The sequence below is a fragment of the Ochotona curzoniae genome, unplaced genomic scaffold (assembly GCF_017591425.1).
Source record: "Ochotona curzoniae isolate NIBS_2020 unplaced genomic scaffold, NIBS_Ocur_1.0 scaffold_3208, whole genome shotgun sequence".
NCBI lineage: Eukaryota > Metazoa > Chordata > Mammalia > Lagomorpha > Ochotonidae > Ochotona > Ochotona curzoniae.
The window spans coordinates 32,864,986-32,877,880 of NW_024467106.1; the positions used below are offsets into that span (position 1 = coordinate 32,864,986).

General features: G+C 54.5%; 1 protein-coding gene across 2 annotated transcripts; it reads left to right on the plus strand.

Moving 5' to 3' along the window:
• Positions 1-282: 282 nt before the first annotated feature.
• Positions 283-12,673, plus strand: NOL6 (nucleolar protein 6). 2 transcript variants are annotated; one of them, XM_040963343.1, is made up of 26 exons: positions 283-369; positions 1,247-1,462; positions 1,547-1,663; positions 4,019-4,198; positions 4,378-4,546; positions 4,783-4,917; positions 5,004-5,167; positions 5,257-5,377; positions 5,592-5,650; positions 5,737-5,838; positions 6,010-6,125; positions 6,252-6,429; positions 6,920-7,042; positions 7,158-7,306; positions 7,455-7,530; positions 7,712-7,852; positions 7,968-8,085; positions 8,168-8,322; positions 8,429-8,592; positions 8,922-9,074; positions 9,270-9,367; positions 10,226-10,350; positions 10,464-10,553; positions 10,927-11,121; positions 11,229-11,330; positions 11,495-12,673. In XM_040963343.1, the coding sequence occupies exons 1-26, from the start codon at positions 319-321 to the stop codon at positions 11,642-11,644; spliced, it is 3,447 nt and encodes a 1,148-aa protein (XP_040819277.1). In that variant the 5' UTR covers positions 283-318; the 3' UTR covers positions 11,645-12,673. The 2 variants fall into 2 exon arrangements, with proteins under 2 accessions (XP_040819277.1, XP_040819278.1); XM_040963344.1 differs by lacking the exons at positions 7,712-7,852; positions 7,968-8,085; positions 8,168-8,322; ... (5 more) ...; positions 10,927-11,121; positions 11,229-11,330.
• The last annotated feature ends 222 nt before the right edge of the window (positions 12,674-12,895 follow it).

Here is a 12,895-nt window from a genome sequence, read left to right on the forward strand (position 1 = left end):
CCCTAAACTAACCTCACCCTTCCGGTTTAGACTCCAGAAGCGGAAGTGAGCGAAACAGGAAGCCGCGACTGGCAGCCTTCCGGTGTCTCATCACGACTAACCCGTCCCTTTCGGACTCCCGTTGGGTTCCTCCCAAGGTGGGCGGGCCTTGAACACGGAAACCAATGGTGAGCAACCTGTCGACCCCTTAGCCCTATGGCTCCGGAGTGGGTGGAGTCCTGGGAACGCGGTTCGCCGGTAGTGAGGCTGCCGAGCGCAGCATTTCCGCCCACGTGGGAGGCTAAGCTGTGTTGAATCCGAAGTGCGGGAGACCCAGCCATGGGTCCGGCCCCTGCCGGCGAGCATCGCGGAGGTCCTGGAGAGCCGGCGGTGGGTTGAAACGCTCGATGTGCACACCCTGCCTCGAGAGGGCGGGGGAGGGACGCCCGGGCGTCAGCGTAGAGGAGCCACGTTGCTGAGGCGCTGCAACAGTTGGGGATTTGGAAAGGGAGGTGGGGAGCAGGATTGGGGCCTACTAAGCCTCAGCCTCCTTGGCAGATTTAACGGCCTGGGTCATTCCCTTGACCTCTTCGTGCCTTGCTGTCAAATTGGATCTTTCTCCTCATAGTTTGTGTGGGATCGTGGAGGGTACTGGCATGCAGCTCTAGGACAGGGCAAAGTATGGGATCTGACCGAATTAGGTTTCAGGCCTGCTCGCGGGACGGGTACACTAGCTGTGGAACTTGGGAGTGAGTGATGGGAGTGTCTAAAAGGATTATTGTGAGGATTGAATGATCTACTTAGTGCATGCAAGAAGCCCTGTAGGCTCCAGCTCCTTCTCAGTAAGCACTCTGTTCCGGTGAGCTGGGGCAGATGGAACCTGGCGGAATTTGGATGTGGGGAAAATATTTGAAAGGTTCCAGCCGGTGTCAGCAGAAGAGGAGGATTCCAGATTTTTCTTAGCACCTATCCATATAAAGGGCTTTGATGTCACGTAGGGCAGGGCTTAAAGCAGCTTCTACCCCAGCTACCTGCAAGCAGAGTTCCATGCTTGTATTGTCAGGTATGACAGAGAACCTCAAGTTAAAGAATTTGCAGTCTGGAATTCAAGAGATGTTCCCCCAGATCACTGTTCTTGAGTTTGAGAATTGACACCCACTCAGAGGAGGAACCAGGAGCCCATGAAGCTTTAACCCACAGCATGTCCTGGTGGGACTTCAGGCAGCAGATGTCCTGATCACATCGACTTCTTCCTTTCCGACCACAGGCCGTGGAATCAGTCCCGGAAGACACAGGCAGGGAGGGCAGGAAGGCGAGGAAGACATCCTCCAAGAAGCGGCCGGCAGCTGGCTCTCCCACCAGTGGACTCCTGCAGCCTGTGAAGCTCAGCAGGGCAGAACTGTATAAGGAGCCCACCAATGAGGAGCTGAATCGTCTCCGAGAGACCGAGAGTCTGTTCCATTCCAGCTTGCTTCGCTTACAGGTCCTGTTTGTTTGGGGGGGCTGTGGTTGCTGAGAGAGGTAGGACCCTCAGGCTGACAGACTCTTGCTTTGCCCTCCCTTGCAGGTAGAGGAGCTATTAAAGGAAGTGAGAGTGTCGGAGAAGAAGAAGGATCGGATCGATGCCTTCCTAAGGGAGATTAACCAGAGGCTCATGAAGGTGCCCTCAGTCCCCGAGACAGAGGTAAAGCCGGTGGCCTGGCCAAGCGGACTTCTGTGTGAGCTTCCCAAATGGGGGCCTTGCATTTTCTTGCAAGCTTAGGGTCCCGGAAGAGCTCAAATGGGCGTGTAGGAATTTATGTTTTTATTCATTCAGCAAGTATCTCTATGTCTTACACTATTTGTGTTATTGTGATATGCTGGTTACCAAAAGAGAAAAACATCATCATCTTTTTCTTTTAAGATTTATTTATTTTTGTTGGGAAGTCAGATTTATGGACAGAAGGAAAGACAGAGAAAAAGATCTTCCATTTGTTGCTTCACTCCCCAAGTGGCCGCAATGGCTGGAGCCAAACCAGTCCAGTCCAGAGCCAGGAGCTTCCTCCAGGTCTCCCACACGGGTGCAGGTTCCCAAGGCTCTGGGCGTTACTCCATTGTTTTTCCAAGCCATAAGTGAGAAGCTGGAAGGGAAGTGGAATAGTCGGGATATGAACCGGTGCATCTATGGGATCCTGGTGCATGCAAGGCGAGGACTTTAGCCACTAAGCTACTATGCCGGGCACTGTATCTTATCATGTGATGTTGAAATTATGGACGGTAACTAGTGAGCCATGACAAGTAAGCAGTATGGCTGTGTTGGGAGGTGATAAATGGGAAAAAGCAAACTAAGGTACAAGGAAGAGGAGATGAAAGTGGCTTGCAACTTATGTTTTTTAGATTTATTTATTTTTATTAGAAAGGCAGATATACAGAGAGAAAGATCTTCCGTCCACTTCCCAAGTGGCCGCTATGGCCAGAGCTGAGCCAATCCTAAGTCAGGAGCCAGGAACCTCTACTTGGGTCTCCCATGTGAGTGCAGGTTCCAATGCTTTGGGCTGTCCTCCACTGCTTTCCCAGGCCCTAAACAGGGAGCTGGATGGGAAGTTGAGCAGCCAGGATACGAACTGACATCCACCTGGAATCCTGGCACGTGCAAGGTGAGGACTTTAGCCAGTAGGCTACTTTGCTGGGCCCAATGGTTTGCAATTTTAAATGAAGCATTTGAGGTCAACCTTGTTGAAATGAGATTTATGAAACAACTTGAAGGCAGCAAGTGAGCCAGATGGATTCCTAAAGAAAGAATATCCCAGGACAGGGGAGGCTCATAGCAGAATGTACCTGGGGCAGTCCTCAGAGTCAGTGAATGCAAAGTAGAAGGAGATAGGTTCAGAAAGTTAGGGCAGAAAGCCACAGATGATGCAGAGCCTTTTATTTTATTTTATTTTAGCTTTATTTTACTTTTAAGGCAGTGGAGAGCAGCTGCACATGGGACTCATTTAAGGCAGAATGATGGAGAGAAAGAGACAGAGCTCTTCCATCTATTGGTTCACTCCCCAAATGGCTGCAACAGCCAGAGTTCATAAATCAGACTGAAGCCAAGAGCCAGAGACTCCATCCTGGTTTCTCATGTGAGTGGCAGGGATCCAAGTACTCAAGCCTTCACCTGCAGCCTTCCCAGAGGCTTAATTGAAGAAGTTAGATTGGAAGCTGAACATTCGGGCCTCAAGCTAGCATTCTGATGTGGGATGCAAGCGTCACCAGTAGTGGCTTAATCCAGTATGCCACAATACCAGACCCTCCTGCAGGGCCTTGTATACTAAAATAAGGACTTTGGCTCCTGTTATAGGGGACACGGGGAGCTGCTGGGGTTTTTCAGAGCAGTGATCTTTAGGATTACTTCTCCAGGTTGGTTGTTTTCTTATTTTGTTTTTAAGATTTACTTATTTACTTGAAAGGCAGAGAGAGCTCTTCTGTCCTCTGATTCACTCCCTACATGGCTGTGACGGCTGGAGTTACCCCATGCCAAAACCTATAGCCTGGAATTCCATGCAGATCTCCCGTGAGGATGCAGGAGCCTAAACACTTGGGCCAATATCTGCTGCTTTCTGAGGCACAAGAGCAGGGATTTGGCTTAGAGGCAGAGCAGGCTGAACTCAGACCAGCACTCATAGAACTAGCATCGCAGAGGGTGACTTAACCTGCTCCTACAACCCCATCTGGTTTTAAGAGGTTTCGGTTTTTTTTTTTTTTTTCTTTTTTTGAAAGTTCACTCGATTTGTTGGAAAGCAGAGTGAAGGGGAACAAAAGTAAACTCGGGGCATCTACGTAGGGACTTGCAGAGAAGTGGTCCATTTCTGAATGTAGATGAAAAATGGTTAACAAAGAATGAGTCAAGCTGGCTTAAATGGCTTTAGCCTGAGTATCTAGTATGGAGTTGCCGTGATGGAGAAGGTTGGGCATTTGGATTTGAACATACTGGTGTGTCAGGATGTCTAGAAGGTATCGTGGGGCCATGTAATGCAGGCAAAAATCACCATGTGTCACTGTATGCTCCTCACAGCTCACTGACCAGTCCTGGCTCCCGGCTGGGGTTCGAGTTCCTGTTCACCAAGTACCCTACACCGTGAAAGGCTGTTTCCGCTTCCTGCCCCCTGCCCACGTCACTGTTGTGGGCAGCTACCTCCTAGGCACATGCATCCGGCCAGACATCAATGTGGACATGACACTGACCATGCCCAGGGTAAGGTCTAAGGCTTGAGGGATAGCTCACCCTGGAAATGGGGAACAGCGTTGCTGGGACTGGATCAGCCCTTTGATCCTCAAGAGGTGCTGGAACTCTCTTAGCTCGCTCCATCTTGCCCCTGAGCCCTGTAACTACCTGTGGGACTGGCCATATTTCTCCTCGCCTTGTCTTTCCAGGAAATCCTGCAGGACAAAGATGGGCTGAACCAACGCTACTTCCGCAAGCGTGCCCTCTACCTGGCACACTTGGCTCACCACCTGGCCCAAGACCCACTCTTTGGCAGTGTACGCTTCTCCTACACCCATGGCTGCCACCTGAAGCCCTCCTTGTTGCTGCGGCCAAGTGGTAGGAGACATATACTAGGTGTTGGCTCAGGGTGGGAGGGCAGATCTGAGAGGGGCAGAGACACGAGGTCAAGACCAGGGAAGAGGCTTGGACCTCCACTGTGAGAGGGATTGCTGTAGGCACCTCAAAATCTGTGACGGGGAGGAAATGGGGCCCTCAGGTGTGAGAGGGCATGGTATGGAGACTCCTGCAGGCCCCCAGGCTGCAAGATCTCAGCACCTTCTGCCTCCATCCAGGAAAGGATGAACGCCTGGTCACCGTGCGTCTATATCCGTGCCCTCCACCCGACTTCTTCCGCCCGTGTCGCTTGTTGCCAACCAAGAACAACGTGCGCTCGGCCTGGTTCCAAGGGCAGAATCCTCCAGAAGCTGGTGAGCCAGCGCTTGTCTTCTGGTGGAGCTGGAGGGAACGGGTGTGGTGGGGGCCTTTTATGACAGTTTTCCTTTTCCTCCCACAGGTAGCCCAGAGCCTCCTACCCCCCATTATAACACCTGGGTTCTGCAGGATACTGCCCTCGAGTCCCATGTGCAGCTGCTCTCTACTGTGCTGGGCTCATCCCCAGGGCTAAAGGACGGCGTGGCACTTCTGAAGGTCTGGCTGCGGCAGCGGGAGCTGGACAAGGTGCGTTGTAGGCAGCCCACCCTCCCTGCTGCCTTGGCATGCAATGGGCTGCCTCTGATCTCATGTGTCTCCGGTCATCTCACTTTCAGGGCCGGGGCGGGTTTAGTGGCTTTCTTATCTCCATGCTGGTGGCCTTCCTTGTGTCCACACGCAAGATCCACACCACCATGAGTGGCTACCAGGTCCTGCGAAGCGCCTTACAGTTTCTGGGTGAGACAGCCGGGCTGGGCTGGGCTGGGCTGTACACGGTAAAGGGACCCCTTCATCCCAGCAGAGAGTCCTGTGATTCTTTGCCAGTTGGCAGAGGAGCAGACTGTCCTAGAGATGAGTGGTGATGCCCACCCCTGGCCAAGGGAGGGCATCCTTAACAGTCCAGTGAAAGGAGGACCTTCTGAGCAACACTAACCTTCTCTGGTTCCTTCAGCCACCACTGATCTTACCACCAATGGGATCAGTTTGTGTCTCAACGCAGACCCCAGCTTGGTGAGTCAGGGAAGGTCTAGCTATGTGTTGTTGGCTTGAAAGTAAGTCCCCAATCCTGACTGGCTTCTCTGCCTCTCCCCCCAAAGCCAGCTCCAGCTGACTTCCACCAGGCCTTCCCTGTTGTCTTTCTGGACCCCTCTGGCCGGCTCAACCTCTGTGCTGATGTCACTGCCTCCACCTACCACCAGGTACCAGCGGGTTCCCACTCCTACTCTCATGTTCCCCCAGCATTTCGGCCCTGGCTGTGTCCCCTGCATCAGTGCCACACCTACCCCCACAGAGCTTGGGGCAGGCATGTCTGGGAGAGCTGTTGGTCAGCAAGGGCTACAGCAGCGGTGCTCCTTGCCCTGTGGCTTCAGGTACAGCAGGAGGCACGGCTGTCCATGGCATTGCTGGACAGCAAAACTGACGATGGGCTTCAGCTGCTGTTGATGACTCCCAAACCCATGGTCCGGACTTTTGACCACCTCCTGCAGTGAGTGTTGGGGGAAGAGGGAGGCTGCAGTGATGGGCTAGGGTCATCCAGCAGGTGCTTAGATGTCCCTGGGGGTTGGTGGTCCTAGGGCTAACCAACCCTGATTCCCCCTCTTTGCCCTCCCAGCCTCCGTCCACTGAGTCGCCTACAGGCAGCATGTCACAAGCTGAAACTCTGGCAAGAGCTGCAGGACCATGGTGGGGACTATGTCTCGGCTGCACTGGGCCCACTGACTGCCCTCCTGGAGCAGGGCTTGGGCTCCCGACTGCACCTGCTGGCTCACTCTAGACTTCCAGTCCCAGAGGTAAAGTGGCATGAGTTTAGAGAATTTTTGAGTGAGTGGGGCTGTATCCAGGGTCCCAAGGACATAAAAGGATACACCATCTGGAGCCAACACAATGTCTCATATGGCTATTCTCCTTCTCCAAACACTGGTATCCCATATGGGAGCTGGTTCACATCCTGAGTGCTCCACTTCCCACCCAACACCCTGCTTGTGGCCGGGACGATCAGTGGAGGGTGACCCAAAGCCTTGGGACCATGCACCCCTATGGGGGACAAGGAAGAAGCTCCTTGGTTTGGATTGGCTCAGCTCTAACCATTTCAGCCATTTGGGGAATGAACCAGGGGATGCAGGATCTTTCTGTCTTTCCAATAAAAATAAGTACATCTTAACAACAACAACAAACAGCTACACCATCCCTTAAAATTTGATTCTGCTGGAGGACTTCCAAGCAGCTACAGGCCAGGCTAGGGGGTGCTTGTGTTGAGCTCAGCCGTTTTCAACCCTCCAGTGGGACATTAGCCAGGAGCCACCAAAGCACAAAGACGCTGGGACCCTGACCTTGGGCTTGCTCCTCCGACCTGAAGGATTGACCAGTGTTCTTGAACTGGGTCCAGAGGCCGATCAGCCGGAGGTGAGGAGTCCAGTACTCGCCCTGGGGGGGCGTGGAGCGGATGATCCTTCTGCGGTCTGCACTGAAGCGTGCCACAAAGACTTCTTAGAGCCTTTGTGTCCTGACCTCTCCTCAGGCTGCTGACTTCCGCCAGTTCTGGGGGTCCCGCTCGGAGCTTCGACGCTTCCAGGATGGAGCCATCCGGGAAGCTGTGGTCTGGGAGGCAGCCTCAATGTTCCAGAAGCGCCTTATTCCCCACCAGGTGGTTACCCACCTCTTAGCAGTGTGAGTGTAATAGCCTCTGGATGCCAGGAGGCAGTGGTAGGCTGGGATAGCTTTGGAGGAGGGTCTGGCTCAGACCTCTGGGGTGGAAAGCCTACCTGCTACTGGGGGCCATTACCCTGCTGCCTTCACTGTGTATCTCTTCCTTCAGACATGCTGACATCCCAGATACCTGCATCCACTACACTGGGGGCCTCCTGGACACCCTCATTCAAGGCCCCAAAGACGTAAGTAAGGGCTTTGGTTCCAGACTAGCAACTGCAGTGAAGCAGGAGAAAACCGGCTTTTGTGTTCAAGGCAGGCTGCACTTTCTGTAGTGTCCAGTAGAGGGGGTGTTGGTTCCACTGCTGCCTGGGCCATGAGTTTTAAGGGATGCTGCCCCCACTGATTCAGTCCTTTACCCCTCAGAACTCCAGCACTGGGGAGGAAGCCCTGGCAGCAGCTGTGCGCTGCTACGACGACCTCAGCCGCCTGCTGTGGGGGCTGGAGGGACTCCCTCTGACTGTGGCTGCTGTCCAGGGGGCACACCCAGTACTGCGATACACAGAGGTGAGCTGCAGCAGAGGCAGAGAGCCTTGCCTGCCAGATGATCCCGCCCTGCTCCATGCTCCCCCACCCGCCTCAGGCCACAGACTCAGTGTCTACCCCCACCCCTCTTCTACAGGTGTTCCCACCAGCTCCCGTCTGGCCAGTCCCCTCCTTCCATGGGCATCTCCAAGAACGGGCCTCCTTGTTACCCCGGCCTGATAAGCCCTGTCCGGCCTATGTGGAGCCCATGAGCGGTAAGAGGGCTCAGGGGAGAGTATGAGCAAGCCCTTTCCCACTCCGAGCTACTGTACAATCCCTTCTCATCTGCTTTCTCAGTGATTTGCCACCTGGAGGGCAGCGGTCAGTGGCCACAGGATGCCGAGGCCATACAGCGGGTCCGAGCTGCCTTCCAACTGCGCCTGGCAGAGCTGCTGTCACAACAGCATGGGTTGCGGTGCCGCGCCACCGCCACCCATACTGATGTCCTCAAGGTCAGGCTGGTATGGGGCAGGGGGTGTCGGAGTGGAAGAGGATACCTTGGGAATTCCAGGCTGGATCCTGTCTCCTGGTTCCACTTTGCAACCCCCTCTTCAATAGGATGGGTTTGTGTTCCGCATCCGGGTGGCCTATCAGCGGGAGCCCCAGATCCTGAAGGAGATTCGGAGCCCCGAAGGGATGATCTCACTGAGGGACACGCCTGCCTCCCTTCGGCTAGAGAGGGACACGAGGCAGCTGCCCTTGCTGTCCAGCGCCCTGCATGGGTAAGGCTGCATGCCAGGCTTTTGTTTGCAGACCCTTCCCTGTCCCCACTCTGCTCTCCTCCAGGTTGTCTCTGGAAGAGTAGGTGTGGGGGATGTGTGTGTGCAAGTTTGGGTCCTGACCCTCACCCACTACATCCTCCTGAGTAAGGATTCTGCTCCATAACGTCATAGCAGCGCTAATAGGGTCAATCTCCGGTGCCCTAGGAGGACTTGAGATAAAAGACTCAAGCCCAGCATTGGGTGAGGGTAGGAGTGGGCCTTAGGTACCGTCCTGGCTCCCAAGAGCTTGCTTCTCATTGCTGCTCTTCTTGCCCCCCTCCCACTGTCAGGCTCCAACAGCAGCACCCCGCCTTTTCTGGCGTTGCCCGGCTGGCCAAACGGTGGGTGCGCGCCCAGCTTCTGGGAGAGGAGTTCACCGATGAGAGCCTGGATCTGGTGGCTGCCTTCCTTTTCCTGCATCCAGAGCCCTTTACGCCTCCCAGGTGACTGCCCCCAGGACCTGCTTTCCACCTTCTTGCCACACTTAAAATAGGAGCTGGGAACTCAAGCCAGGGATGAAAGGGTTGCAAGACCCCCTGCCCTCCCACTATCCACCCCAGTGGCCCTGGGCTGCCCGGATTGTGCAATGAGCTTTGGGGATGGGGACCCCAGATGGTTTGCTCACTCCTTCCATTCAGCTCCCCCCAGGTTGGCTTCCTCCGATTCCTTTTCCTGATTTCAACTTTCGATTGGAAAAACAACCCCCTCATCGTCAACCTCAACAGTGAGCTCAGTGGTAAGTGGTGGGACTGGGGTCAGGCTGCTAGAAGAGCTAGAAGGCTGTGGCAGCAAGGAGCTTCCCAGCCAGTCTGTTGGGTTTCCTCCTTGTCTCCCTCTTCCTGGATTTCTACACCCAGCACTGAGGGTCTCAGGTCGGGAACTGTCGGGAACAAGTGTCCATGACTGAAACCTGGCTATAGAGACACCGTCTATACTTGTGGTAGTGACAGAATGTACTGGGGCTACAGATGGCATTCCCACCTCTTGGCTTTGGCCTGGCCCAGTGCTAGCCATTGGGGGATTTTGGGGATCAAGTCAGCAGGTGGAGGATTTGTCCCTGTCTGCCTGTCTCTTGCATAAAAACAAATCAGTAAAAAGAACAGATCAGAGCTGGTCACAGGTTACCTAGGGGCCCTGGAGGGTAGAGAAGGACAGGAGGGGCCCATGAGCAGCAGGTGAGAAGTTCTGTTAGTGAGTGAGGTTAGAGTCGGGTGGAAGTGGTGGTTTCCTGTTGTAACATGAAGAGCTCCCCAGTCTCAGCAGGGAGCAGGGTATCAGGTTCTCAATTCCCCAGGTGTGTGGGAGTAGGGGTGGGGGGGATTGGGAGAGGGCAGGCCTCAGCTAGTGAGGCCTGGAATCTAGGCTGGGGGTACCAGGCAGTGGAAAATTCTGCCTCTGTGCTGAGGTTGGGAGATTAACGCCACACCCAGATAAGACAGGTGCCATGTCCCTTGTGTCCCTTTCATCGCCTTTGCCTTTTGGAGGAGGGGTGATGGAAAATCTATCTCTGATAGGGACACCATAGGAGGACCTGGGATGGTAGAGGGTGTCAGACAGGGAAGGGGAGACTAACCCAGTACCCCCTTATGTCTAGTGGAGGAGCAGGCTGAGATCCGGAGTGGCTTCCTGGCAGCTCGGACCCAGCTCCCTGTCATGGTCATCATTACCCCGCAGGACCGCAAGAGTTCCGTGTGGACGCAGAATGGACCCACAGCCCAGGTTCAGCCCTATACCTGCCTATGAAATATATGATTTCATTTTTTTCCTTTGCCTAGGCCTGAGCTGGGAGATACCCATGGTTATTTCCCAGCTGACATTTCTCTACCCTGCAGATCCTGCAGCGGCTTGTGGTCCTGGCAGCTGAGGCCCTGCCTGTCCTAGAGAAGCAGCTGATAGATCCCCGGGGGCATGGGGACATCAGGGTAAGCCCCTGGTCAGCACTGAGTCCAGCGTCTCGGGGGATTGCCCTCGAACCTCACAAGTCCAGAATTCAAGGAGTCTTCTTTAGGTTGCTCAGTCAGCTGGGGTCTGGAGAAGGTGTAGAAGCCACCGTGGAGCCTGCGGAAAAGCCTGGGCCCCGACAGCCTCCGGCTACCCCCTGCATGCTTTCTGTACCGGAGTCGGCCCCTGCTGCTTCCTCTATGGCTCTTGGTGGTGTGCCTGCCCTCTGATAGGCACACAAGCCTGTCATGGGGTCAGATGGAGGAAAGGGCCCAAAGTAGGCATGTTGTGGGGATTTTGGTCCTGTTCCTAGCTCCAGGGGGTGCCGCTGATCCCTCCTTCTTGCTTCCTTAGACAGTGTTCCGGCCGCCCTTGGACATATATGATGTGCTGATCCGCCTTTCTCCCCGTCACATACCCCGGCACCGCCAGGCTGTGGACTCACCTGCTGCCTCCTTCTGCCGAGGTCTGCTCAGCAAGCCAGGGCCCTCGTCACTGATGCCTGTGCTGGGCTATGATCCTCCTCAGCTCTACCTGGCACAGCTCAGGGTAGGTCCCCAAGGACTGTCCAACTTTGAGGAAGCCCACGTGGAGCTGGGCCATGGAGGAGGCTCCCAGCCACCCACCTATAACCTTGGCTGTTTCATCCTTCCCAGGAGGCCTTTGGTGATCTAGCCCTTTTCTTCTATGACCGACATGGTGGGGAGGTGATTGGTGTTCTCTGGAAACCCACCAGCTTCCAGCCCCAGCCATTCAAGGTATGCTGGCCTGGGACGGCTGTGTTTCCACATGTGGTCACAAGTGTCTGTGTCAGGTGTGGAGTGTGTGGGCTTGTGTGCACATCTCCACGATCCCTGCCCCACCACTGGCCTCATTCCAGATGTTTCATTGAAACACCTTACTATGCGTTTCTTTTACCTAGGCCTCTAGCATGAAGGGGTGCACGTTGCTGTCTAAGAGTGAGGAGCTGGCGATGGTCCCCAACATAGAAGCAATCCTGGAGGACTTTGCTGTGCTGGGGGAAGGCCTGGTGCAAGCTGTGGAGGTCCGAAGTGAGAGGTGGACTGTGTGATGCTGACCCCAGAGCAAGCCTGAGATAGGCAGCAGGACACTGGCATTCTGCAACAAGATGTCAACAGGGTGACTACCTTCACTGCATAAGAACCTTCTGCAGCAAGCCTGATGTCCTGATGCCCTGTAATCCCTAACAGGAGCCTTGCCCTAACTAACTGTCCAGTGTACCAGTGCCAGAATGAGGACCATGATGTCTTATGGGAACCAACTCAGGACAGTGAGCTGAACCTAGGAAACCTATTCACCTGTCCACCTGGCCTGGACCTATTTCATTTGTTTATTTTGTGTGTTTTTGACCTGCTTCTCCTGGAAGCATTTGGAGAGGATGGCATATCCACTTTCCCACTGCCAGGGCCTGTGCAAAGATCCCAGTGTGCCTTCAACTGCAGTGCCAAGACTTGAGATGGGACCCAGCAAAGATGTGGCTCCCCCAAGGGTCCCCGAGCAGGGGCACAGAGGCCAAGTGGACATGAATGGACCACATTGAAGGGGCACAATGCCCTCCTGTGCTGGTGCTGTTGCTTCCCAGGGAGGAGACAGTGGAAAAGTACAGAGCACAGGAAGGGGCTGGGTCGGGGAGAAGGGTCACCAGGGCACTTTCAATCCATAAGGGACTCTGGAAACATTGGGTGCTATCCCTGGCCCTGCTGCTCTGCCATGATCCTCAATTTGACCCCCCTGCTCTGCACCTGAGCTAGGTTACAGAGGTGATGGGCCATTATCCTGCTCCCCCAGGCCTCAGGGAGGAGGGATGAGAGCCACCTCCTTTCCGTGTGCTCCACACCCCCTTTCTGGCAGCCTCTCCCTGCTTCTCTGTCTCTCCTAATCCTGGCTGTTTTTCCAGATTCAGCTCAAATAGTGCCCCTCCTTAGGCCCTGCCCTCACCCCCCAGCCTGAAGGGATCTTGCCTCGGAATAGTCAAGTGTGAATATTCATTCAGTTCACTTGGCAGCCACATCTAGTGGAGTGCACTCTCTTGCATTGTCTTTAACTTTAATAGAAAATTAAATTGCTTCATTCTTCCGTGTTTCTGGCTCACCTCCCATTTCCCCCTGGGTTTCAGCTGGTCTGTGTACTGACTTCTTTGGACAGAGAACGTGTTTGGACACAGATGTCTCAGTGTTGTTCATGGCATTTGATATGGGGCTTGACTCAAGTAGGATGCAGCTGTGTGCAGGGTTGGCCCTGAGCCAGGCAGATGGGAGACAAGGAAGGCCACCAAGAGGCTCCAAAGGGGAAGAAGGATCCT